At 41.0% G+C, this 27,626-nt stretch overlaps 5 protein-coding genes and 1 long non-coding RNA gene across 6 annotated transcripts in view; 3 read left to right on the forward strand and 3 right to left on the reverse strand.

Moving 5' to 3' along the window:
- Window positions 1–602: 602 nt before the first annotated feature.
- On the reverse strand, window positions 603–4,996 carry nubpl (nucleotide binding protein-like). The gene is made up of 11 exons (XM_031847748.1): window positions 4,820–4,996; window positions 3,417–3,561; window positions 3,182–3,216; window positions 2,982–3,072; window positions 2,842–2,881; window positions 2,680–2,770; window positions 2,480–2,573; window positions 1,887–1,972; window positions 1,651–1,771; window positions 1,130–1,212; window positions 603–872 (listed from the first exon to the last, which is right to left on the reverse strand). Exons 1-11 carry the CDS (start codon window positions 4,946–4,948, stop codon window positions 810–812), a joined length of 978 nt encoding a protein of 325 aa, XP_031703608.1. The 5' UTR covers window positions 4,949–4,996; the 3' UTR covers window positions 603–809.
- A 693-nt stretch (window positions 4,997–5,689) lies between these two features.
- On the forward strand, window positions 5,690–7,914 carry dtd2 (D-aminoacyl-tRNA deacylase 2). Its single transcript, XM_031848153.1, has 3 exons — window positions 5,690–5,894; window positions 6,745–6,814; window positions 7,169–7,914. Exons 1-3 carry the CDS (start codon window positions 5,763–5,765, stop codon window positions 7,480–7,482), a joined length of 516 nt encoding a protein of 171 aa, XP_031704013.1. The 5' UTR covers window positions 5,690–5,762; the 3' UTR covers window positions 7,483–7,914.
- A 103-nt stretch (window positions 7,915–8,017) lies between these two features.
- On the forward strand, window positions 8,018–19,337 carry LOC116383939 (uncharacterized). Its single transcript, XM_031848152.1, has 19 exons — window positions 8,018–8,856; window positions 9,577–9,700; window positions 10,759–10,895; window positions 10,981–11,150; window positions 11,413–11,608; window positions 12,024–12,280; window positions 12,347–12,432; window positions 12,519–12,580; window positions 12,722–12,960; window positions 13,291–13,480; window positions 13,615–13,653; window positions 13,779–13,899; window positions 14,416–14,557; window positions 15,003–15,146; window positions 15,353–15,446; window positions 16,135–16,745; window positions 17,317–17,434; window positions 18,051–18,120; window positions 18,386–19,337. The coding sequence occupies exons 2-19, from the start codon at window positions 9,577–9,579 to the stop codon at window positions 18,715–18,717; spliced, it is 3,132 nt and encodes a 1,043-aa protein (XP_031704012.1). The 5' UTR covers window positions 8,018–8,856; the 3' UTR covers window positions 18,718–19,337.
- Window positions 19,338–20,241: 904 nt separating this feature from the next.
- Window positions 20,242–23,095, reverse strand: LOC116383744 (uncharacterized). Its single transcript, XM_031847811.1, has 4 exons — window positions 22,079–23,095; window positions 21,741–21,944; window positions 21,441–21,651; window positions 20,242–21,112 (listed from the first exon to the last, which is right to left on the reverse strand). The coding sequence occupies exons 1-4, from the start codon at window positions 22,782–22,784 to the stop codon at window positions 20,860–20,862; spliced, it is 1,374 nt and encodes a 457-aa protein (XP_031703671.1). The 5' UTR covers window positions 22,785–23,095; the 3' UTR covers window positions 20,242–20,859.
- A 304-nt stretch (window positions 23,096–23,399) lies between these two features.
- The window catches only part of yipf6 (Yip1 domain family, member 6), a 4,882-nt gene continuing 655 nt past the window's right edge, over window positions 23,400–27,626 (reverse strand). The window contains exons 2-3 of the mRNA XM_031847101.1: window positions 26,461–27,062; window positions 23,400–25,890 (exon numbers count right to left, since the gene is read on the reverse strand). Of these exons, the coding sequence (XP_031702961.1) occupies window positions 25,543–25,890; window positions 26,461–26,811 (699 nt within the window). The 5' untranslated portion in view covers window positions 26,812–27,062 and the 3' untranslated portion in view covers window positions 23,400–25,542. The remainder of the gene's footprint in view (window positions 25,891–26,460; window positions 27,063–27,626) is intronic.
- Window positions 27,260–27,626, forward strand: part of LOC116383345 (uncharacterized) — a 3,619-nt gene continuing 3,252 nt past the window's right edge. Inside the window, exon 1 of the long non-coding RNA XR_004212768.1 lies at window positions 27,260–27,309. This is a non-coding gene — a long non-coding RNA (uncharacterized LOC116383345). The remainder of the gene's footprint in view (window positions 27,310–27,626) is intronic.

The following is a 27,626-nucleotide window of genomic DNA, read 5'->3' on the forward strand; positions in this document are numbered from 1 at the left end:
TAGCTCTTTATATGCATTTATATTGCATCACTTCTGTCTGTTCTGTACGTGCTGCTATTTTTTATCTGAATTAGTTTGTATATGATCGTTCTGCCAATAAAAGAAAACACTGACTGACATCAACGGCAGAAGACGTAACATTAGTGTGTCTGTGACCTTTATTCAGACGAAAGAAAACAAGTTATTTCATGTCGCGATGACATCTTTTTATTCAATATGCAACAAGCTCCCTCTGCTGTTCGTCTGTGGAAGTGCGACATTAAAGAGTCATTCAGGTTATCTTCTCCTGTCACACTAAACTAAGAACATCTTTCAGAAAGATACATCTCTGGTGACCTGATGTTTCCTCGTGGACTCTTCTGTTTGCTGTAAGATTAGAGATTTTATTTATCAAATTACAACGACTCTTATAAACCGAAGCTGGAAGAGACAATCTTTTTTTGAATGTTATAAATAATCTCGCCTTTTTTATTGGAATTCTCGATAATGAAGTTTAAATATATTTAATAGTTACCGCTTGCTGCTTTTTAGATCACGCAAAGGTATTACAAATATTTAAATGCCATTTTCAGAAAATCATTTTCAGGCTTTAGTTCATGAAATATCATCACACAGCAGAGATCACCTTTATTCAGTAAAGCTATTGTACTAATACACACTGTACACAGTAGTGCTTTGTAATTAACTCATTGTGCGTTACGACAGCAAAGACGTTTGTGTTTGTTAACATAAACGTGTGTCACATGTTTGTTTGTTTGTTTGTGTCACATGACACGGAGTGTCTTCATGTGTCTCACAGTTTACATCAATCAAGTGTTGACTTCCTGGAGTCTCTGGACCACAGCCGACGCCACGTTCCTGTACGCCTCCGCCTACAACACACACACACACACACACACACACAGATACACACACAAGGAATGTGGTTTTTAAAAAAGTTTTTTTTACATTGAAATCTTTCATTGAGTTTTTTGAATGAAGCTTCAAATGTCTGTTCTCATATGTTATGACATCATCATCCTAAAAACTCCACAAATAGAATAATGTTAATCAGGATTACAGGCGCTGCTGCAAGTGACCTGCTAATATAAAATAAATAAAATAAAATAAGACAGAGTGTAATATAAACCTCTGGGCTGTCAGGAGAAGAGACGACCACAGGAGTCCCTCTGTCTGACGTCTCTCTGATGTTCAGATGAAGAGGAACGTCACCTGCAGACCAAACACGGAGATCCGTCAAAATGAGGGAAAAACACCAAGATTTTATATTTCCTGTTTTCCTCTTTACTGGAATAATAATTCATAAAATGTACAAAGAAGATTTTAAAGAGACAAGATGACTCAGGTGCTGCTAACTTTTACATTTTAAAGGTTTGGTGAACAATTTAAAAGCAAAGAAAACTCCATCTTCAAAGTATGAAACAAGTATTTTTTATAATAACTATAATAAGCCTGTTTTCTATACAGACAGAGAAAGACTTTTGGACATATTCAAATACAAACTGACCTGATTGTACTCTAATGTTTTAGTTTTGAGGTGTACACGTGTACATCTCTGATAACTAACACTAACACTACAAACGTCTCATGAAAACCTCCGTCTTGGATTTTAAATTAACAGCCGATGAACTCGCTCGTCCTCCGACTCACCGAGTAGTTTGACCCCCAGAGTGTCAGCGAGCTGTCGGGCCCCGTCGGAGCCGAAGATGTGAGTCTGGTGGTTACAGTTTGGACACTGGAAGACGCTCATGTTCTGCACCAGACCGAGAACCTGCAGGGGACATTGAACGCAACACGGTGATGCTCCTGTTACTTCAACACGCACACACACACACACACACACGCAAACACACACACACACACACACTCACACACACACAGGTTACCGGCACGTGAACTTTCTTGAACATCTCGGCTCCTCTGCGAGCATCCAGTAGGGCGATGTCCTGCGGCGTCGACACGATGACGGCACCTGCAGAACAAAACACAGGTACGACTTCACACTGAGCGACTTTAACTTCTCCTAACAGGAAGACAGGAACTCCTTCAAAATAAAACTTTATTGTTTTGCTTTTTCTTAACTGTTGGTGTTCGTTGCAATTGTTTAAATCATTCTATACTATATTTTTTACTTATTTATTTGTTTTTACTGTAAAACACTTTGTTTTGAAAGGCGCTATATGAATGAGGTTATTATTAGGATTATTAATAACATATTCCAACATTTTTAAGCCTCAATCTTTCACTAATATTTATCGCCATTCTGACTACGGGTCATGCTAACTTGCTTTTATTTCAATAGTTTTTGAATTATTATTATTTTTGTATTATTAATTGTATTACTATTATTATTGTCATATTATTATTATATTTATTATGTTTTATTATTATTATTCTGATTGTTATAATTATTCTTATTGTTATATTATTATTATTATTATTAAATGAGGAGTACCGTATCAGTGAGCGTCTGACTGACCTGCTACTGGGACGTTCTGGGAGATTGACAGTTGGACGTCTCCCGTCCCAGGAGGCATGTCGACCACCAGATAGTCCAAAGACCCCCAGTCCACCTACAAACACACACCTCCAGTCTATTAGAATATACATATATATATATACATATACATATATATATACATACATATATATATATATATATATAATATTTATTCCCACCTGTCGGAGGAGTCTCTCAATCGCTGACATCACCATCAGCCCCCTCCACACGATTGGAGCCGCGTCGTCCACCAGAAAGCCCATCGACATGCTGAGAGAGAAGAAGAAGGAGTCAGAGCAGAAGAAGAGAGGACATGATGTGTTCGGACTGGAAGGACTCACCAAGGAACCCCGTAGTTTACGAGAGGGATCATCAGATTGTCTGGAGGAAAGAGGAAGCAAACATCCATAAAATAAAACCACCAAACCAGTAAAAAGAAACGATCAGGTGACTTTGATTATAGATAAACGATGCGCCGCACTGTCACTGAGCTCCGGGTTTCCCTTCAGGTTCATCAGTTTGGGAATCGACGGGCCGTAAACGTCCGCATCCAACAGACCGACGGTCTTCAGCTGAGAGACGGAAAGACATCACAATCAACCTGTTTCTAAAGGTTTTACATCAACGATTGGCGAAAAACATAGACAATGTATTAAAGATGTTTGTGTAATTCTTCCTCACCGGATCGTTGGCCAATAACCCGAGAGCTAAATTCACTGCAGAGACAGAAAAACAAGACATGAAAAACGTCCAACCGGTTGGAAAGTATTTAACAGTAACACCGTTTTTCTGTTTCTGTCTGTTTTTCTGCAGATGCACATCATTGAGCATCAAATGTGTGTCGGACTAAAACATCCATTTCAGACTCCCACAGCTTTGTCTGGATGTGTTCAAGACCAATACGAGTCGTCTGTACCTGCGGTGGTGGACTTGCCGACGCCCCCTTTCCCCGAAGCCACAACGATGACCTGTTTGACCCCCACAACGGGCTTCTGTTTGGGGAGACCTTTCGCCATCTGCTGCTTCTGCCTCTCCTGTAAGGCCTTGCTGTCGACCGACCTCTGTGAGGAACACACACACACACACACAATGATTCATTCCAGACCTAGATCTGTTTGATCTATCAGGAAATTTAGGATTTCTGTAGATTTCAGACGAACAAAGTTAAGACTTAAGGACACTTTGGTTATCGGAAAGAAATGACCAAGAATTTTAAGATATTCCCATAAAAGACAAAAGCTTAATTTGCTTTATAATATACAATTTTAATATAATAAAAGCTGCTTTTTGGATCATATACATGCATAATTTACCAGTAGTCTAAAACATATATTGGTACTAGTGCTGCGAGAAAGGGAATGTTGGATTTATATAATTTAACGTGGAGTTTGGTGGAGAAAAGGTGCTTTTAAAACTGTCTGAAACTGTAAGAAACAGAGTAAATGTATCTTCTTCACGGTTCAACTGATCTGATATCACTTCCTACTGTAATAAGGCGTTTTATAGGATTATTTCATCCTTTAATCGTAATTTATTAATGCTTTATAGATCAGTTAAAGGTCATTAATAAGAACTTTTGGGGTGCCAAGTTGTGAAAAATATCTTTTATTGGTTTTGACTACAGACTACAGACTACATGGACTTATAATACTTCTGTATTTTAACTGCAGGCTTATTAGAAAGTGAGAAACCATTTGATTTATTAATGGTTTACATGGTTTATAAATGATCTATAAAGCATGATTGAATGATTAATTCAATTTTGACAAAGACATATGTTAGAATTCAACTGTTTCTAGTACTGCTTTCATAATAATAATAATAATTTTAAAAAAAATTAAAAATTAAATAATAATAATAATAATACCTTATGCTGCTGTTAACATAATTTGAATATTAGAAAATAACAAAACAAAAAGGTAATATCTCATTAACACTCTATTAGACTTATTTATAAAACAAGTTATTGGTCAGTAACAGTATTTGAGAAGCTGCGTCTACAAGTAAAACCCGGACGAATATAAGTAAGCGCTCTTCCGGTTGTGAGGTTTAAAAATATATCTTTAGCAATTAAAAGTACATTACATATGTGAAGAACATATTATCGAAAGTAAATACATATTTTGACATTCAGTTATGTTTTAGGAATGTATTTTAAATAATTTAGTTTAATCCCATAAAAATAAAATAACAGTTATCGCTTTTATTGTGGAATACTTCCGGTCTTCTTCTTCTCGCTTTCTGTCTAACTTTACGTTGGCATGACGCTGTTAGCTAGTTAGCTTAACTGAAACTCACAGAAGCAGACAGAGATCTTACCTGGCAGCGCGTGAACTGCACACGACACGCAGGTCCCGGTTTTACTTCTGTCCCGGTTCTTGAGACCGAGAGTTTATTACCGGATGTTCTCAGTAAATGAGACAGTCTGCTGTAGGTGAACTGAGCCATGTTTAGCTGTTTGGATGCTACTCAGCTAGCTAGCTTGGCGCGCGTCAAGCTTGCCCAAAGTACGCATGCGTGTGTGTTGTTTTTTTTTTGTAGCTTTCTTTTCTTCAATAAAAAATGTTTTCTAAATTTAATAAGTTTTATCTTTTGTCTTTTTTATCAGAGGTAAATATTGTACGTTTTAATGTACTACATCTCAGAGGTAAATATTGTGCTTTTTACTGTACTACATCTCAGAGGTAAATATGGTACTTTTTACTGTATTACTTCTCAGAGTTACATATTGTACATTCATACTTGAAACCAAACATTTAATTAATATCTGCTTGATTTCAAAAAAATAAATAACTGCAAGTGTCTTAAAAAAGATGCATATAAATAAATAACAAAACGGTATACTGTCAAACTATTATATGTTTCAATTGACTCATGTATACTTATATTTTAAAACACATATATTTATTTTGTTGCTCTTGATAGTCCTCGCTTTGCTCTTTTATTTTACCTTGTCTAAGATTTATTTACTTTATGTACAAAAACACTTTCATCTCACACAAGAAGGCGATATTTATTTACTTTAACTGTTGTTTTGTGTTTATTTTCATATTTTTTATCACAAGCTGATCGGGGATAAAGAAAGAAAAATAAGAAATGAAAAACTGCGTTAATAATGCGCAGCTTTGAGCACCTTTAGTTTACGTAATTACGGAAGTGAGTGGCGTGAGTTTGTCTCATGATTTCTCTTTGAGGTCTTGAACGTCTCTGTCAGTCGGCAGTGTTCTGTGTTTATTTATTGCATTACGATCTTTAATAAGTGATGACGGAGAGAGGCGACCCGGCGGCCCGGGCGGTGCTTCAGCAGTGTCTGCAGGCCAAACTGCAGGTGAGACCAGCAGAGGAACCCTCAAAGGAACCCTCAAAGGAACCCGCAGAGGCTCAGTTCGTCCAGGTGAGAACGTCTCATGTTGTGTTCATGAACATCATGTTCAGTGTAGTATTCACTGGCATGATGAAATACTTTGAATTAAGTTTTAAAAGTTAAAGAAAACAAAGAAAAACAAACATGAAGCACATTTTGAGAACAGGGAAACTATGAAATATTATTAATATTAATCTTATCAAGCAACATTTTTATTCATAGAAGGTACCAAGTGCTGTACAGGAAGAATACAAATAAAATAAATAAAGTATATATTATAGGAGAGACTTTATTTAAACAAGTAGGAGAATAAAGTGAGCAAACCACAAAATAACTTTTAAACTGAAGGAAAATGACAGCTCTGTTTTCCAAGTGAATCTGTAATTTCATAAAGTTTATATCAAATGTAATCTCCAGTTTTTATTTTTATCAATCAGATTCAATTTGACAAACAGTGTTTGTACCAATTAAGGGGAGACTTTAACAGATATCATAAGGAAACTTCACCAGTTCATTACTCACATTAAGACAATTATTTGATATATTACAAGTTTTCTGTAATGTTATGTTTAAATATGCAAATGAGACATTATGTAATGGTGACTCATGGTGAAATCTACAGACACAAACAGAAAGTAGTAAAATAAACATCTGAATGTGTGTGTTGCACAAAACGTCTCACAAAACGTGTGTTTTGTGAGACTTTTATTTTTAATTCATAGAAGCAGCTTCGAATAGCTGCAGAGAGTTATGATTTAAGAGAGCGAGAGGTAGAGATGTGTGTCATTAGAGTCACAATAATAAGATAAAATAAAGGGACAGCTTACGTGAATGCTGGCTGCTCATTGGTCCACGTCTCTGATGATGCTTCTTGTTTCAGATCGACAGAGGAATGGTGATTTATATCTGCTTCTTTAAAGGAGCCACGGACGACATCCTGCCCAAGATGGGTCAGTGATGCCATTTAACCTTTGACCTGCATATTATAATAACATAAAGTCTCCACATCTGGATCAGTGTGGTACATTATTATTATATCTACACGTTGCACATATTTTTTATACTTTTAATATTTGCACATTTCTTGGTCAATGTTTTGCACTTTTTCATTTCAAAACCAACATATTTTACATATCTTCTGACATATTTTTCCAATTTATCTTGATTTTTTTTTCTCATTATGATCCTTGGCTTTTGTAATACAGTTTTTTTCTGTTCTCTCACTATGTGTGTTGTTTTGCACCATGACACCGTGGCTGTGCATCCCTCATTCTGAGGTGTGAATATCTCGTCCTCCCCTCCAGTGTCCACGCTATTGAACGTCCGGCTGTGTGAGTCCGACTCGGGGAAGACGGTCTCGGTGTCGGAGCTCCCCGGCAGCCTGCTCATCGTCCCTCAGGCCACGATGGGCGGGAAGGTCAAAGGTCGAGCCATGCAGTACCACGGCAATATCGGCAAAGAGGACGGCCGGCGGCTCTACGGCGCCTTCGTCTCGCTGTGTGAGGAGGAGCTGGCGGCCGCTTCGGCTGAAGTGAAGGTGAAACACGGGACGTACGGAAACAGACAAGTGCTGAAGCTCGACACCAACGGACCGTACACACATCTGATGGACTTCTGAGGAGTCGAGCTCAAGACTGTCTCTTAATTCACGTCTAAATATCCACCAACAAGGCCACAAACAGACTTTATGTGTTGATATTTGATTTATGCATTTATGTCTTTCTAGATTACATTGGCTTATGTCACAGTTTGTTGTGTAACCACAACAGACGACAGTAAATAGAATACGAAAGTCTAAAATTAATACTTAGTTTAATTTGTCCTCTGTGAGCCACAGTGATGCAGGATGTGAAGTCTTCTCCGGACCAGCAGGGGGCGCTCAGCTGCGTTTCAGGGACCGGAAATAAACAGCACTCAGTAAACTTGGGTTACAGCAGCTTTTACAACCTGCGTCAAACCTGTTTCTCTGTCAAGTCAGCGGCAAGTGGGATCAATGTCACTTCCGGTTAATCGCTTTTGCTGCCAAAATAAAAGGACGAAAATAACGGCATATATTGTAACGGTTGTTTTTCTTTTTAAAGACCTAAACATTTTTTGGCAATCGTTCTGAGCGGTCTATGTGTCTCATGAGTAGGACCATGTTGTTCCATGAGGCCTTTTTTGTACAGGAAAAAAAGAATCATTGTGAACATCATGATTTCTGTGATTTATCTTTTATCTTATCTTTTATCTTTTGTGAATTTATCTTCATAGAACCAATAATTTAACCTACTGTTAAAACCTTTCAGACAACGAGAATTTGAAGTTGTGAACATTTAATTTGATTTGATTTTTTTGTTGTTGTAAGATGACGACCATGTTCAAAATGCTTAAATTTGATCAAATACGTCTTTATTGATCACCAGAGGCTCAAATGTGGTTGTTTCAGCTGAACAAGGACGGAAATAAGTAAACGTAAATAGAGAAAGTTAAGAAAAATTGTAAGAATAATAATATTATACATTAAAAATTATTTATATCTAAAAAATATGTAAAATAAAAATAGATTAAATTAACAAATCTTTATTTATTTAGAAAAAATGTCATAGGATTACAAATGTTCTTACACAATGAACAACAAACATGTGCTATACAGTACTTCAAAATCTTGTAGCAATTAATGTATATATTTGAACATAGCTTAAGATATTTCCCCTCAAAAGTTACCAGCTAAACGTAAACCTTTATTTTGAAATGTTCCATACCGGATAGAACAAGGTTGCTACCGCTAGCTTAAATATGCGAACCACCAAACGCCACATTCAGCTTCTAGTTTGACCTGAAATGTAACACTTTGCAGAATGTACTTCTACATTTAGACGAAGTAAAAACTATGTAGCTCGTTTATGTCAACAGTTGAGTGGAAAAGTAACGCGTTAAAAGTTGAGTTTTGGCTGAAAGTTGATGACGGTGTAACGAGGATTTTTGTTTACCGGACGAAAGATGTTCTGAGGTGGGAAACGGTTTTTCAAAAACTTACATTTAAATGATAGATTTGTCAAATGAAAACGAGATCAATCGCTATGTGTTATGGGTCACAGTCATGGTGATAGTCTGTGTTTGTTTGTTTGGGTTTTATTTCACCTAGATCGATATCATTTAGTCAATTAGTCAATAAATCTATCTGGTTGTTTATTTTCCCAATTAATCGATTAATTGCTTATAAATTGTCAACAATAATCACAATAACGTCCATCACCTGACTAACAAAGTGATAAATGTCTTAAAACAGCTTATTTTTTTACTAAATTAATGTCCAAAATTTAGTTTATTAACAGCAAGAAAGGCATTTTTATTTAATAATTAAAAAACACCAACTGATCATTTTGTCTGTGCTGTGATCAATAACATGCTGATCACATGACAGGAACTAAAAGGGGTTAAAACTGATTATAGAAATATCTCAGGGTTTTCAATATTAAATGTATACAAGTTTAAAAATAATTGGTATTTTGCATATTAATTATCACTTCGACAAGTTTAGCATTTGTGAAAAAAATCAAACGATACCAAAACTGTTCAGTTATTTTCCTGTTAATGAATACAAAGACGTTGAAGCTTCGGATCAGATTGACTGATATAATTGTTTTTGTGATGATTTGAGTCACAGAGTGATTTCTCTCTCTCTCTCCCTCTCTCCTCTCCTCTCCTCTCCTCTCCTCTCTCCTCACAGATGCCGTCCTTTGACTTATTAAATCGTGTAGAGCTGTTCATGCGAGCAGGAACATTTCCCGTCGAAGCATCAAAGAGCTCAAAGAAAGTAACCAGAGCTGCCAGCAAGCACTTCATCTATAAAGGTATTTAAATATCTACGCATACAGGCGCTTCTTATACGCTAAAACATTCTTCTCTTAATATTTAATCTTCAATGATATTGAAGTGAAAGCTGAACATTTAAGAGACGGATATCAGAAAAACTGGACGAGTAACAAACTGTTTAAACTGACTCTTTAAATATAACATAACATAATATATTAAAAGCAGTGCATTGTGTTACACTGTAGCTCAGATTCTGTTGCTCCTAAATCAGCCCTGATGTTGGATCTCTTCTCCTCTGGACATTTCATTGACAGAGTGACTTATAAAGTGTGTTCCAGGAAGAATGTTTAAAGTATAAACTTAAAGGAGATGCTACAGACATTCTGGTCTCAGACCGACAGGAACAACGTTGGACAACAAGCGGCCCGACGGCCTTGGTGCTGGAACATTCTCATACAACTCAGTCACAGTTATCTTTGGGTGAATTCTTCTTCTGCACAACAATAAGAAAGACACATCTGAAATATATACTCTACTACGTATACTCTACTATGTAGAAATATCTACACGAAGTAGAAATGTACCATTATATGGGAAGAATGTTTAAAATATAAACTCACTGGACGGAAGGCAATTTTTGTAGTGACTGATAAAATGGTAAAAAAAAGTATTTTATAGAAAGTATCAAAAAACATGAAATACTCACTCACCTACTACCAGTGTTTTATTTAAATAAAAGTAATTTACAAAAAAACTCCTTCATTAAAGGAGAAGTAAAAGTCCTTCATTTAACATATTTTAAGAACAAAAGTATTGGCATCAAAATGTACTTAAAGTGCCAAAAATAAAAGTTCTTATTCTGATTATGGATCATTTTTGAAAGAATAATAGATTATATTACTAACCTAAAACAATACATCATCATTTATTAGTTTATTTATATTTTGTATTAATAATACGAATATGCAAATTAACTAAAGCTGTCGAATAAATGTAATGGAGTAGAAAATGTAAATGATGGTACCAAATCAAAGTAAAAGTATCTAAATACTTGAATACAGTATACTTGACCCTGAAATGTACTTCCGTCCTGCAGATGGATGTCTGTTGCGCTTCTATCGAGGTCGCCTCCTCCGCGTTGTGAGGAGTGACGAGGAGGTGAGGGAGATCCTGGTCCGATACCATGACCACAACAAGCACGCCGGCCGGGTCCGTGTAATAAAGGAGATAATGGTGAGTTCAGATGAGATGGTGTTGATCCAAATAGAACATTTTAGAGGGATTCACACACACAAGTACATTCCTCTGCCCCGTCCAGTTGATGTACTACTGGGTCGGGGTGACGGAGGCCGTGAAGACCTGGATCCAAGCTTGTGCCGTCTGTCAGAGCCGAACTCCCCCCGAGCCGCCGGCACCGCGCGTCGAGTTCTGCCTGGCTTACGGCTGCGATGCCTCCAGCTACGTTTACCCTCAGCTCAGCTTCCACAGGTCGGATGCCACACAGTTACAAAAGCTGTTAAAAACTAAAAATGATTCTCTTATTGTAAAGTTTTGTCTGATTTATTACCTGGGTGGATCTTCCGTTTATTAGCTCTACATTGTCAGGCTTATTGGCAGTTCGCAAGTGTAGGAAGCGTATTTAATGAGAATGAAATAGGACCTAAGATGGAGCCTTGTGGTGCTCCACAGGCAGACTTTCCTCTTGTTCAGCTTTGTCTCAGCTTTAAAAAAACAGAACTCTGTCCTGCAGGTTTCCGAAGGACAAAGAGCGAAGGAGAAGGTGGCTGGTGGTGTCTCAGAGGGACGAGGGCTCGCTCCGCACTAACTCCTGCCTCTGCTCCAGACACTTTGAGCCGCCCTGCTTCTCGCTGAGCGAGGAGGGTCAGCTGACTCTGTTGCCGGACGCCGTACCGACCGTCATGCCGGTGACGGTGCAGGAGGATGAGGTGACGCAGTGCAGGACCACACACACACAATAAGTAGGCAGCAAAAGATGGCATCTGCACAGCTGCACAGATAAAGACATGTGTGACTGTGTAGCATGCTAAAGACCAAAGGCCAACCACACAGGAGCTCACATTAATAAACAAAATGCAGACAATAACCGCAAAAACATGTTTTCAGGAGGACGCAAAGGTTTAAATGAATGCCTCCCAACCTTTAGATCTAAAACCTCCACAAGTGATAATGAAACAAACAAAATACACTTTAATAATACATTGTTAATATATGTAGCCTCAAATTATCTTAGTTTGGTCCCTTTTTAAACTAATCACTCCTGCGAATATCAATTCATGCTCTCAATATACTATTTTATTATTATTTATATTTTGACTTCCTTCATCCTTCTTGGCTCTTCAGGTTCCGGTCCCTTCAGACGAGGACTTCCTCCAGTCTGGCACCCTGGAGGACCTCCTCTCCACAGCTGCTGCAGAAACCACGAACCCCTCTGAGCCGGCCTTCGATCCCTCCGAAGCCCCCGTGGAGCTGCAGGAGCACCAGTACTGCCTCCCGGGTCCTGATCCGGACTCCGGGGAGGTCCAGACCGTGGTGATGGAGCTCAAGAGGAGGAAGACCGTCATCGAGCCCAGCTTCAAGGCTTACAACCAGATCGCCAGGTAGATCCCCAGACCACCACGTGTTTGTTTTAGCAGATTGTGTGTTCAAATGTTTTTATGTTGCAGGTATCTGAGCCACAGAGTCTTACCAATGCAGAGCAAGACAGCCAGAGGCGGTTTGAAAAGGATGGCCAAGCGCTTCGGCCTAAAAGGTGAGAGGAGAGACTGATGAAACACACAATCACTGGTTTTATCCTTTTATTATAGCACCTTCAGAAACCTTTCTCTGCTGTTTCAGATGGAGTGCTGATGTACACGCGAGTCTCTCCTCCTCTCAGAGTGCCACGCAGCAGAGAGGAGGTCTGCATCCTGAATTAATCCTGTACAAGCATCTTAAAGTTAAAGAAATCTGGAGCATAAAACCAGGAACTAATGACCCTCTTTCCTGTTTGAATCTCAAAAATCAACACCTAACCGCGCTGCCTTTTTTCCGGTTCGCAGGTGAACTCGATCCTGCAGCAGGTCCACGACAACCAGGGTCACTACGGCCAGGGCATCTGCCAGCGGATGATCACCAAGCACTTCTACTGGGCCAGCATGACCCGCGACCTGGCCCGCTGGATCTCCAGCTGCCACACCTGCCTCAACAGAACCAAGAGGAAGTGGCTCCGCTGCAGCGTCTCCACCTGCACCAACTGCTGCGGGCCGGTGGAGAGAGGCCTGGGCCTCACCTTCCATAAGTAGGAGCACGTTTCTACATATTAAAGGGAATGTTTTAAGTGGAAAATACATTTTAAAAAGTGCCGGTACTCCAATAAACCGTCGTACATGCTTCTACATGTGTATGTTGTGTCAAAAACAAACCACGGCTACAACTACCAGTCGCCCCAAAGAGACAGAAGAAGGACATTTTGTGGATTTGTTTTGTATTTTTGTTTTTTCAGTGAAGAGAAACAAGTGATGCATTTAAACCCAGTCAACAGAAGACCTGCAGTTTAGGTACCATGTGGTGAATTATGTCGCTGTATTACTTCATCTGTGTTCTTCCATCCGTCCGTCTTTACCACCAGGTTTCCTCTTCACAACCTCGCCCTGCTGGCTCAGTGGCTGAAGGCCGTCGGCCGTCCCAACTGGCACCCTCGTCTCGGGTCGTCCGTTTGTTCGACCCACTTCACCGAGGACTGCTTCGACCGCAGCGGGGAGAAGGTCACCGTGCACCCGAACGCCGTGCCCGCGCTCCTGGTCCACGGCAACTCAGCGGTGAGGCTCGGAAGTTACTTTCTGTACAGTCGGGATCAGTGAGATGACAGAAGAGCGGTAGATGTGCAGTCTGCAGTCGTAAAAACTCCTGCGCTGTCTGTTTTAAAAGCTTGAGTTGTGTTTTACCTCCACAGACGTCGTCCAGAGGACCGACTCAGCCTGCAGGGGAGGAGGTATGTTCTAGCTGGGGTGATTATTGAGGGTTTAACAAACTATTTTATGTATCAGAACCCCAAAAAAAGGTGTCAATCCAATGTAATGCTTTGCACTGCCTGCATCTCTTTCTCTTTTCTTTCAGGCCTATTTTGCCAAGTACGATGCCGTGGAGCTCTACCTGAGCAAACGCACGTATCCTCCTGGACTGAGCTACGTGGAGAAGAACACCTTCAGGAGGTTCTGCAAGCAGTTTGCCATCAAAGGTTTGTAAGAACCAGAATCTTTAACACATTAGCAATAAATGACATGTCAGTAAGTTTCTCTATGATATCTTTTGTACCAAAGTAAGGCTGAACTAAACTATATGGTGTCTATATAGTTCGTGGTGGAGCTTAAACTCTGACAGAAGGAATAAAATAAGCTTGTGTGTCTCATAGGCTGAGACATAAACACGAGTCACACAGGTTGGCTTGATAACAAAGTCATTTATTTACAGCTAAATAATCAAAGCAAATAGGCGGAAGGAATCTTTGCCTTAAAAGCTGCATTCTCTCTAATGTCCGCCAGGGGGCGACTCCTCTTGTTGTATAGAAGTCTATGAGAAAATTACTCTACTTCTCTCTTGATTTATTCCCTCAGTAAACATTGTAAACATGAGTTTATGTCTCAATCTCTAGTTTCAAGTCTTCTTCAACATCATGCTGTAATACTTAACTATCCAAAGAAGCAGAAATGCAAAGATAAACTTCCCTTTCATAACTTGTTCTCTGGTCTCATAGACGACGAGCTGCACATCGTGAGGGGAGACCGGGTGCGTTTGGTTCTGAGGAGCAGGCAGCGAGTGGAAGCCGCCATGACGGATTATCACAACGAGCTGAACCACCTCGACGTCAACAAGTGTCTCAGACTGCTCAACGAAAGGTGAGCGGGAAGTTTGTTTATTTTTAGCCTCACTGGTTGTTATTTTTTAAATGGATTGAGTTGAAATTTGTATTGAACATCCTAGAAACCTTACATTAAATATGCAACATTTATTAATAATAACAGTTGCTGAATGTTGTACAGTAATCAAATATATATAATAATAATATTTATATTTACCCGAACGAAGAATCTTTAATATTCAAAAAATACTACCTCCACCAGTTTTGACTTTCTGTGTAGTAATGATACAGTTTTATCACATCTGGAAGTTGTTTGTTTCTGCATAAACAACTGAGTGCCACAGATCGTATAAAGGAAGCTTCGGAGCCACTTTTTAAGATATTGTGAAAACAAAGATAAAATGTCAAAGTTTGACTGGAGGTGCAAATGATAAATATTCTGCTGTTGTTTTAATTTCCACAACATGACATCATGATATCAGGTACTTCTGGAAAACCATGAGGACAGATGTGCTGCAGTGGATCAACAGCTGCTCACAGTGCAGCAGGAGGAAGAAACCAGTCCACCGATCAGAGCCCAGAGAGTCTCCTCTGACATCACCACAGATACCTGATGACGTAGACAGGTGAGTGGCTTCCTGTTCCTGCAGGAACACTGAGCTTCATTCCTCGAGCGGGAACAAGTAGCAGTAGTAGAAGTAGTTGAAGTACTTGGAGTATTAATGCCTGCAACAACTGCAGTATAACAGTGTCAGCAGCAGCATTGAAGTTCATACAGTTTGAATGTCGTTGTGTGCTTCCTGTTTCTGTTTCTCTGTGTGCGTCCTGACAGCGGGAAGGACGGCGACGATGATGAGGATGATGATGGTGGTGGTGAAGTTGATGATGAAGAAAGGCAGCCGGAGACGACTTCAGAGGACAGAGTGGTAGGTTTCTCAGCCCCGGACGAGCAGGACGACACGATTCACATTAACCGTAAATCCTTAAATCCGCATTTTTTGATGAACAATCGCAGTCGATGTGTCGCGTTTCCTGTTGCTGTTTTACAATTAAAGCCTCCCCGTGTTTCGCCAATCGTGCGTTTTTAATGTGAAGCAGCAGCGACAGGTAATGTCGGGGGTTATGAACAGTACACCTCGTGTTTGTCCCCATTTCCTTATTCCACATCTTCGTTTCCTTCACTTGCGAGGGAATCCTCAGTGAGGAAATGGGACATCATCATGCACTGGGTGACAAGCATTAAGAATAACGATATAGAAACAGACCATCTTCTCTCTGATGGTCTCGTTTACTGATAGAGGTCTGATAGAGGATCAGGACTACACTGTTTCATGACCAGTTCTTCACAGTAACGTTAAATAATAAGTATATATATATATAGGATGGATATTGGGATGAACCCAGTGAGACACTAGATCACATGCTGCATGTGTAGTTTGGTCACAAACAATAAAAACTACAATACAGAGAGATAATTACTGAATTTAAATACATTGATTGACTATTTCTCTATTCATGATAAAACATTGCTGAAATGCTACATCTCAGATCCTGTTCCCTTCACACACTGTTTTGAAAAAGACAAACACTCTAAACAAACTTTCTGATTCCCAGGAGAACCCTTTGCCCCCCCAGCCTGTGACTCCCATCAGTCCACAGCCCAGAATCCCCATCCTCCTCCATCTAAGAACTCCCATCAACTTCCAGCCCAGAACTCCCATAATCCTCCAGCGAGGGAATCCTAACTCCTCCTTTGTGGCCAGACTCTTGTCTGTCAAGAGTGGGATGCCTCCACAGTGTGAAGTCACCGAGAGCCAAACCAGCATCCAGGTTCAGGAGGACCAGACACGGCTTCAGGACCAGAAAGAGACGAGTGGCCCTCGGGGCAGCGCCAGAACTCATCACTTTGTCAAAGTCCAGGACAAAACCAAACCTCTCTCAGAGTCACATCCTCCACCTGAGCTCCCAGCACAAGCCCCGAGCGAGCAAAGTCAGCCACCAAGTCAAAGCAGAGGGCCGACGACCCAGAACCGAACCCGGGGCCGTGGCGGCGTCCAGCGCCCGGTGAGGAAAAAGAGAGAGCCGGAGGCAGCGTCTTCGGCTAAGAGGAGCGCCGGCGGAGGCCTGGAGCCTGTGGTGGCCCCGAGCACCAAACCCTGGCCCGTCTTCACCATCGCTGGCTCTTCCCCGGTACAGCCAGCTAATCGTCTTCCTGAGGTAGACGGGTACGTACAAATACCAGGCAGCAACCTCCGGTTCTGATAAGTGTCTTAAACCTGCATTCTCTCTAGTGTCCATCAGGGGGCGACTCCTCTGGTTGTATAGAAGTCTATGAGAAAATGACTCTACTTCTCTCTTGATTTATTACCTCAGTAAACATTGTAAACATGAGTTTATGGTCTCAATCTCTAGTTTCAAGTCTTCTTCAATACAGCATGATGTTCATTTAGTAAATGATGGTCCACTTAGAGTCAAACAGACCATAAAGCAGGGGATGCTTTAGGGCGGGGCTACACAGTGATTGACAGGTCTCCACCAGAGACGTATACTGCGTCTCTACGTCACTCCTCCTCAGTCCAGATATGGTCACTTCCTGTTCACTGGTTGCAAAAAAACAAGATGGCGACGGCTAAAATGCTTCAAAACATCAGTCAACAAACCAACATCCTCTTTTTATTTACAGTTTATGACAAATACTGAACTATTTAGTTAATTGATGTGTCTTTATAGTATTAGTAGTAGTAGTTGTATTATTCCTGTGTATGTATTGACGGCTGAATACTTGTGTATGAGCAGCTCTGCTCTGTTTTCGAGGACCAGGAGTCTTCAGGCCCGGACCGTCATCCAGCAGTGCAGTCAGGCGAAGGTGAAGATCAGACCAGCGCTGGACGGAGCCGACGCTCAGTGGGCCGAGGTGGGTGTGAAGGTTCCTTCTGTTGTTTGTTTTGTGTTCCATGGAATCTGCTTCACACATTCATGATCCTCAGAGGATGAATCTTGGTGATCCTCTTGACTTTTCATCACATTCCAGACAACCTCAACTGTCCTTTTGGTAAATGTCACAGAGCATGCTAATATGTTAATAATAGTGGAGATTCAGACATAAAACAAAAACCCTGACTGGAGTCGAATTGGGGACGTTGTGCTTGAACTGGTTCTTGACCACCAGACGGCCTTTTACAAATGTTAAATGTAGAATAATACTAAATGCTAACGTGAGCATTGAACGTTGACATATTATTATGTACTGGTTATATTATTTCACTTTGGAAACTCACTCATTGAATCATACAGATATTATTGTTATATTGGCTCATTGTTTCACCGTCTCAACTTTAATTAATTGTGTTTTATTTTTTGGATTGATTTAATTTTATTTATCTATTTGTTTTATTTATTTTTACTTATTTTGTAGATACACTTTTACTTCATTTAACTATTTGTTAAATATTTTTTTATTTTATTTGTTGGATTATTTTTTATTTTATTTGTGAAATACATTTCCAGTAAACGACGTGTGTGTCCTTCAGATCCAGGAGGGGATGGTTGTGTACGTGTGTTTCCTCCACGGAGCCACCGAGGACGTCGCTTACGAGATGGGTGAGATGTGTTTTATTAATAATAATAATAATAATCTGGTTAATGCTCCTCCTCACATGGGATGTGCAGTGTTTATTTTATCCTGTAAAGATGTTTTTATCTCTGTGTATTTGATTCTACATCTGCTACGTTTCAAGAGGCTATCATCCAATAAATTCAGATTCTAAACGTCTTTGCAGTCTAAACATGGACTAGACTTTAAATCATAAATAAATAAATAAATATATATATATATATATATAATTTCCTGTGATCTCCTCAACAGCCAACAGTCTGATGACCACCAAACTTTTCCGAAAGGACTCGGGTCACTCGGTGTGCGTCCTCGACCTCCCGGGGAGCGTTTTATTTATCCCCCAGGACTCCCTGCTCGGCGAGCCGGTGCCCAGGAGGAGGACGGTGCAGCACAGGGGCGGCTGTGAGCTGTGGCGGGGCGCCCAGCTCTTCTCCAGCCTGGTGGCCGCCTGCAGGGAGTTCATGTCCGGCTCGGCGAAGTGCACGAAGGCGGGCGCGGTGGTGGAGCAGGGCGTCTACGGACAGAGGCAGGAGATGGTGCTGAATTGTGAAGAGCCGCTGACGCTCCTGCTGGAGTTCTGAGGAGCGACCTGCTGGATTATTCGACTTCTACGAGTCCTTGTGTTACTGTTTTCTCTCTGCAGAGACATCTACATTTCAGTTAATAAACGGGAAACTTTTTGGACATAAAAAGTTCCAAGAACTAAACTCAGGAAGTAAAAAACAACAAGACACCAGTACTTCTTGCGGTGCTTTGTTTTTGATCCTGCTACCTTTTCTTTTTTTTACACCTTTATTAACTTTATTTATTCCCTGGTTCCTTTGAACCAAACGCAGGTTCAGAGTTCTTCAACACACGTCCTGATCCCCGTTGTGGAAACACACCAGTAGTACTTTTACTGGTTTCTTTGTCTCATCTTCATCATCACATACGGTATTCTTCTTTCTAAAGAAGCTCAAAGCCTTTATTGAGAAGTCTGTAAAACTGCAGCTGAAAACCCAGAAACAGATTTTGTTTCTCAATATGATGATAACGTGACAGCGTGCACGTTTACATCAACGCTGAACTCGCGTCTGTGCAGCAGTTAAAGGAAAGGTCTGGTGTGTTAAGTGTCCTCAGACTGTAATAGTTTCTTTTGTTCATGTTTATTCTGTATAGATGAGATTATTAAATACATATTTCTTGTAAAAAAAAAAAAAAAGTGTATGTTTCATTCTTTGAGTTATTGAAAACATTTGTTTTGTTAAATCAGTTGAACTCACATGTTGAAAAACACTGGAGGGACGTTTTCCAAACTTAATCCTTAATTCTGACCAAAACTGACATTTTAATTATAAATCTATTTAAATAATAATGAGCTAGTATCTCAAAGTAAAGAGAAACTTCCTCAAGATAATAAAGACTTAAAAATGTCTCATTTATGTCATGTTTGTAGACTGATGTATTATCATACTAATGTTTCAGACAGACTCAAAATCTCACTTTAAACGTATTTAAAAGTATTTCAGTGTGAATTTAGAATGCAGATGTTTTATACACTTGATTTGGGAGAAAGTTAATGTGCTAATATTTTAGGGCCGTCTGAAACCTTTAACTTACTTATCTCTTTTATGAATAATGTTGTATTTAACTTTTAAATATAGAATATTTGTGCATTCATGTGAAACTCAGGAAAGATGTTTTTAAATCTCAACGGGACTGAATGAAGGTTAAATAAAATAAATAAGTTGTACTTTATACTTCATCAGTGCTGCCCTGGTAGTATTTCACTACTTTTGTTTTAGTTCATTGTTCAAATTTCTGAATTGGTCTGATCAGCTTTTATGTATCGTGTTTAGTTTTATTGGCTCAGATTTATTTATTCTTTGTAACTTTATCAAAGCCTTCGTTAAGTTGACCTCTTGTGTTTCTGTGGCTCAGATCCTTTGATGCACATTCTGTTAATAGTTAATGAAACCTCTTTATGCTAATGAAAAGAATCATCTTTAATAAGCGGAGATTATTTGATCTAATTTACCAAAACACAGACGTGAAAATAAACTCAGTGGACAAAAATATATAAACGCAACAAGGAGTCAAAAAGACAAAGAAAAAGAAATACCAAATGAAATGATAAATTGTTCTCTTTTAATTGAAAATCATTGTGTTTGTAAACATGTTTTACACGATTTAATTTTACTTCAGCGTACAGTCATCCAACGTCACCGTCTCACCTTCAGGCCTTTAACTAACTAATAACTGAATAATATAAAAGAATCAACTGAACAATCACTCGTCCAGCTGCTGCACTAAACCTCTCTAAAGCTGCTGCTGATGTCTTTCTTGTGTTTGTAACTAGTCAGACTGTAACAGACATCAAATTCATGAGAAAGAGAGTAAAAAACAAAGCAAAAAGAATAAAAAGCTCAATTCGGCTCCATTTACTGAGAAACTAACCGTGTGACAAAACATCTCTCTCAGCTACTTAAGTGGAGTGAAATAAATAAAAGAAACGCAGAACTCAGACAACCAAAGTGTCTGAAAACAGCATTTTTATTCATTAACTATAAATTTGTGGGCTGTGAATGTAAAGGATCTGTAAGCGTGAATATGATCCATGATGTTAAAGTCTGAAGACCTTCAGTACGCGTCACTAATGTTTCTCTTGATACCGGCTCTGTCGTCTTCTTCGTCTTCTTCTTCAGGAGGAATAAAAATCGACTCCCCCTCCCCTCCCCCCTACGTCAGTCGCCCTCCCACACACAGTCGCACTCTCGCAGCGGGTTCCTCTGGCGCATCGTGGTGATGACGGTGATCCGGTTCTCCGACAGCTCTCTGAGCTGGTTGATGAGCTCCTGGACGCAGGGGCTGGGCCAGGGGTGCCCGTTGAGGTAGTCCCTCAGGATGAAGGAGCGCTCCACTAGCAGCTCCAGCTGCACCAGGTGACGCAGCCGGTGGAGGCTCAGCAGGTCCTTCTCCGGCTCTCTGCGGAAAAACCTGAGAAAGAGGACGTCAGACGTCTTATAATAACTTTAATAATAACTTTATTTATACAGCACCTTTATGACAGACGAAGCAAAGCAAAACAAAAAAATAATAATAATTTAAAAAGCACTGTGGTACCATCAAAATATTTTTGTTTCTAAAGAAGGTAAAGTGATTCCAGTTTTAAGCATATTTTGATGATTATCGGGATAATATTTTGAATTATTTTGACGTGACTGGTTGTAGTGGTTCCGGTCTAAGAACCTGAACGTGGTTCCGGTCTAAGAACCTGAACGTGGTTCTGGTCTAAGAACCTGAGCTGGTTTCCCGCCTGGCTCACCGTATCCTGAGCGTCCTGAGCTGAGGGAACAGCATGGGGATCCGTCTGCAGAGGCTGCCGCTGGAGCGGTTCTGCTCGATGTCCAGGTGCTCCAGCGCCGGGACCTTCGGTGCGATGGAGTCCATGTCCTTCAGGGTTATGGCCACGCGCAGCGTCAGCCTGGTCACACTGGACGGGATGGTGGTCGTGTAGACGGCGAGAGAGTTACCGCCTGAGATGACAAAGCACAAATGATATAAATGTTTAAATAAGAAACAAACACAATGTCTGCAGGAGCAAAGGAGGAGCTTTGAGACTCACCGATGATGGTGAGGGTCTCCAGCTGTTGGAGCGGACTCAGCCAGGACGTGAGGCGGCACTCGATGCCCTCTCTGATGTACCTGTAGCGGACCGTCAGAGACCTCAGCGAGGTCAGGCTCCTCAGCGCGTTCTGGGGCAGGATGGTTTCTGGGTAATCAACCAGCTCCAGGCTGGTCAGCGCCGGGCCGCCATACCGGGCCGCTCCTACAGGAGGAAGAGGAAGAGGAGGAAGAGGAAAAGGAAGAGGAGGGTTTGTGTAGTAAATGGACAAAATATGCAGCAACAAAGAGGCATCACCGCAGGTAAAGAGGCACCAGGTGATCAGGTTACCGGCTCACCTGGATGCTCCGGGTCCGGTGGACTGAGGTAGTCGTCGGGCAGCGGCTCCGGCGGCTCCCCCCTCATGCCCCAGGACAGGTGCTTGAGCTTCTTCAGGCTCAGCAGCAGGTTGTGGAAGACGTTGCAGGGCACCGGCCTCACGGTGTCTAACCCGTAGCCCTCCCCCTGCTGGTGGAACAGCAGGTACCGCAGGTTGACCAGTTGCGACACGGCGTCGATGAAGTCCACCGTGCACGGCAGCCGCACGTTGCACGCGCTCAGGTGAGTGAGCCGCTCGTGCAGCTGCGCGGTCAAGCTCCACCCGAGTATCGGCTCGTCCCAGGTGGCGTTGCGCACACCGAGGTCCTTTAAGTCCGGGAACCGGGACAGGTTGTCCAGGTATTTCTGCTTGTAGGTCCGACCTCCGTCCACGAACACCACGGCGGTGAGCGACGGCAGGAACTTGACGAGCCGCCGCCACTCTTTGCGCCGCAGGTGTCGCACCGCCACGCGGGTGAGCCTGCGGTAGTTCAGGGTGTCCCAGAAGCCGTAGGTGTAGCGGCGAAGGTCGGACAGCACCACCGTGTAGTCCCTCCACAGGGCCGGGTGATCCGCCAGCCTCTTCAGGTGCCTGGTGCACGCGCGGACCGTGTGCTTCTCCTCCGTGCTCAGGTAGCTGAACACGTAGACCCAAACTTCGGGTGGAAGCTGAGGCAGCCCCTCCATCGCTTCTTACGAGGCCGCTTCAAGTGAGCGGAAAGCGGGTACAATAACAGCTCCGCGTTGAGACCATGGATGGATGTTTCTGTGTTAAGTCCGAGATTAAGACCGGAAGCTGCTGAAAAACTTCCGCTAAGTGTGATTTAAAATGTAAACAACCTGTTTATTTATCGTTGAAACTGATATTAGAGCTGCAATCGCTGGCTGTTTACAATGCGCCCGTTCAGAAACCGTCGCTTTGTGATGACGTCGATTGTTATTCAAAAACGAAAAAATGTAAAAAAATGAAAACGTTTCCTTTTATTTAAAAAGTATGAAACATATGTGATGGATACTGTATCAATAAAATAAAGTATCTTTTAAAATATAATATTATATATATATGTGTATAATGTACCTGGGAAAACTTGTTAGAAAAATTCAAACTGAATATTGTGTAATTGTCTTCTAATATATTTTCTATTGTAATTGTAAAGATTTGATTTAATACGTTAATTTAATGACATGTAATTTAATTTAGTAATACATTAATTCAATGGGAAATAAATAATCTTTATTGTATTTATTTTAAATTTCATATATTTTTACATCTTATTGTAAAAATATTCTCCAGAACAATCGAGTGAAGAACCAAAGCTTGCATTAATAGTAATGGGATGTTAAATGTATTTAATGTTTTTGTGGCCTGAGCACAACATCAAACATATGTAAATGATTAAGATGTTAAAACAAACTGTTAGTGAACAGAACAATATGTGTATACAATCACAGCTGATGAAATATATTTAATCTTTCTCATTTATTGATGCAACCTAATACATATGAATGAAAAGAAATCAACAAAGAAAGCCCAGTGATTTAGAGAAGATAAAGAACAGGTCATGAGGAAAGTAGAAGCATTTACATCACCGTGACGTTTACAAACAAAACCATTGTCTCATTGCTCTATTTTCTATAATGAAGTTTTACAATTTTTTGATGAACCCACTTTTCCTGAACATGCTGCATCTGCTTCTATACAGCAGTTTGTGATGTCCTACATTTCCCAGAACGCCGTTTAACTCTGCAGGAAGCATTAACGTCATGAAAATAGAATTTAACCAATCAGCTGTAACACGAAGGTAAAGATCATGAAGATCGAGTCATCCTCCCTCCAACCAACAAACACGTTGTTTTACTTTTTCTTGTTGATACAGAAATCATTTCTTCCTGTAGGATTCTTTAACGTCGGTGTAAAATCTAGGTTCCGTTGAGAAGCTTTCGCTCTTTAATCCTGAGGGACTTTAAGCTAAACCCTGTTGAGATGTTTATCTTCCAGAAAAAGACACACAAACCATCTAGTCTGTTTTAAAATGCATCTCATAACTCTCTCCTAAATCTTCTTCTCTACCAGGAAAATCTGACTTCTTTAACGCTGGTTTGTTAGTTTTCTGCAGCCATGAGACTTGAGTTTCTTTTCTCCCTCAATGTAATGACCCCGACACACCAGAGAACCAGCACAGACAAGAGGCTAACTGATGAAACACGGCATAAAATAAAGAACGTAACACAGAGAGCACAGCAGACTGCCAACGTGCAGCATGCCTGCGTCAGAGGAAATAACCTGATAATCAGGCTCAGTTACTACTTTGTTTTCACCTCTTAAATTCAAATTATTGTCTCTGCATCAAACATTTGACCTTCTGCCCATGTGTGCAAAAGACTTTACCCACCGACAAACATCAAAAACACATTGGTCTGTGCAGACACACAGTGAAGTTTAACCAGAACTACACACACACACCTGGTGAAAGTGTCAGTTTCAGACTTTATCCAGTCCTTGAAGAAAGAGTTTGATATTTTTGGAATTACATTTATTCCCGTTCTTGCCGAGAGTCTGATGAGAAGATTGCTCTCAGTGTCCGCACCTTCTGGGGATTAACCCCCATAAAATGGAAAGAAGAAATACTGTTTCAACACTTCAGTTTTCAAACAAACAACATAAGGTGGTCATCATTTAGAGATTCAGAGGTGTTGGTACGTGTGAACAGAGCCAGGCTAGCTGTTTCCCCCTGTTTACAGTCTTTATGCTAAGCTAACTGGCTGTAGAGAGCTCTGGAGGCCGAGGGCTCCAAGGAACTGAGCCATAAACCTAAATATTCCCTGTTCAATAACTAACACTTTGTTGCGTATCAACACCAGTCACCCGCCTACTAAAAAACTAAAGTACGCCCCAAAATACTAAAAGAAACATGCTGGAAAAGGACAAAAAGTAGAACTAGATTTGGCCAGAGATGTTCGCTAACAGCTCAACAGTCGAGCATCTGCTAAATGAAGAATGTAGTGCGAGAATGAAAGCGGAGGATGTTTTATTTAAGAGTGTCATGAAGACACTATGAGGTTTCCAACATACCCAGAGAGACCAGGAGGAAATCAATGATAATGTGTGAAGCCCTGTTAGTTCAAACATTCATAGAGCATTTATATATACAAGCATATGGACTTCAGCTTTACAAAGCTCGTAAATGTGAACATCAGCCTCTTAACTCTCCATCTGCAGCACAGCGTCCACCGGACTCCTCTGGATCCGAGTAGGAGCCACTGCTTTGCCTGAACATAATTATTTTTTGAGTTTGATGAGTCTAAGAGCTTCATCAGAGGCCCACAAACACTCACAGTCACTTCAGTAGTCATTCGTCTTCGTTCCAAGGCAGAAAACGGTGTTTGTTTGAGTTCCTTCCCTCATCTTTTGTCCGTTGAACAAACACTTGTTTTCGTTTCTCTTCTACTGTGACGGCGAGAACGTCAGGACCATCCACCCGATCACGAAGTAGAAAAGGAACACTGGGTACACCACCAGCGCCTTGCGGTTGGCCGGCTGGCTGTCGGCGAGGAAGGCCGTGGAGGCGAAGGTGGACCAGCCGAAGGAGGCCGTCACCACCACCAGCCGCACGGCGAAGCTGACCGTCCCCGAGCCGGCGACCAGGACGATCCGGCACACGGCCATGGCCGCCGTCAGAGGCATGATGCAGTACCCCAACACACACAGGCTCTGGAAGAAGGAGATGGTGCCGCCCAGCAGCTTGGAGTTGAGGGTGATGATGATGGAGCCGAACCAGACGATGACAAAGACCTGCACGAAAAAAAAAAAAAAATGTATTTCAACATGAAAGTGGATTCAGAGAGATTTAATACCTTATCTAAGAAACATATGCAATAATTGAGATAATCAATTCATTGTTTGTTATTTAAGAACAACATTCTTCAGGTTGTGCTTCTTAACTCTAAGGTTTTTTTTCTTTTCTTTATCTTATGCAATAATAAATGGAAAACCTTTGGACTTTGGGCTGTTGGTCAAACAACAAGTTGAAGATGTTATCTTAGACTTTAGAAACTGTTTTAAGTAAGAAGTAGCCTATAATATTGACGTTACCTCTGAGATGCAAGTTAGTGGAATGGAAGTATAATAGTAGCATAAAATACTCAAGTAAAGTACTTTGAAATTGTACTCAAGTAAAGTACTTGAGTAGGCTACATGCACTTAGTTGCTTTTCACCACTGATAAATAATATTTTTTACTCTGTTACTTTGATTGCTTACCTGTATCGTAATGCTGCTGTAGCGAACAAATGACCCCTTACGGGATTAATAAAGTATCTATGAATCTATCTAATAAATAGTACCATTAAAGTCTAATAAATACCTCAGCGAACTGCGGTCCTCCCTGGTAGTCGCTGTCGGCCGCTCCACCCTGCAGCAGCAGAGCCAGCGTCACGCAGAGCAGCAGCGGGCCCCACAGGTCCCAGTCCCGCAGCAGAGCGGTGCTCCTCTTCGGGTACAGCACGTGGATGAACTTCTTACCCACCGCACGCAGGTCCCGCAGGATGGTCTCCCGCACGGGCTCGTCCAGCGTGGAGAACTCGTCGTCGTTCCGCCGCCTGGTGGTAGGGCCGACGGGCACGGAGATGTCTCCCTCCACCGGGATGTCCTCCGAGATGGAGACGTCCGACAGCCCGGCGAACGGTCTGCTGGCCTCATCCGCTGCAGCCGCCATTTTGCTCTGGAGTTTGTCGGTAGTCTCTCAACGAAGGGAGGTAAAGATTAAAGAAATACAAACACAATATACAGCGACAACTGTTCCTCTAAAACTGGTCTACTCAGTTCCAGTTAATCCAGTTTCTCTAGCTGGTCGGTGACAGTCCGCAGCTCCACGTCAGCTGAGGGTTGTTTACTTCCGCCGGACGTGAGTCACGCATATCCGGCTGGTGCATTCAGGTGCATACTCAGAATCGGCTTTATGGGATTCTGAAAAAAAACGAGGATTGTTTTATCAGTCACACCAATAAAAGTAAAATACATTAAAATCTTGAACAACGTGTGTGCGTGTGTATATGATAAAAGAATACCGTACATGTATAAAATGGATTTACTTCCCGACGGTCCGTGAAGGCATCACGAGGGCAGGCGAAGACATCGTGTACTGATGACGCACTAAACCATCGACCAGATTTTCTCCAAAATGTTGAGAAATGGAGTTCTCCCAGATTTTCTAGTAAGTTTACCAATAATATATATCACCTTAAGTACAATTTTGAGGTATTTGTACGTTACTTAAGTATTTCCATTTTCTAGTACTTTTTACTTATGCTCCACGCAAACTCAGAGGGAAATACTATTCTAGTTTTTACTTTACTACAGATTCAGGTTGTTAATACAAAAAATAATCAACAAATATGATGATATCTTATGAATACAGATACAACTTTTTTGATCACTTGGTGAAATTCACAAGTTTCCTGGCTATATATATATATATGTATAAATATATATATATATATTTATACATATATATATATATATACATATATA

Source organism: Anarrhichthys ocellatus, unplaced genomic scaffold (assembly GCF_004355925.1).
Source record: "Anarrhichthys ocellatus isolate YVR2014 unplaced genomic scaffold, GSC_Weel_1.0 scaffold7, whole genome shotgun sequence".
In the NCBI taxonomy this organism is placed as follows: Eukaryota; Metazoa; Chordata; class Actinopteri; order Perciformes; family Anarhichadidae; genus Anarrhichthys; species Anarrhichthys ocellatus.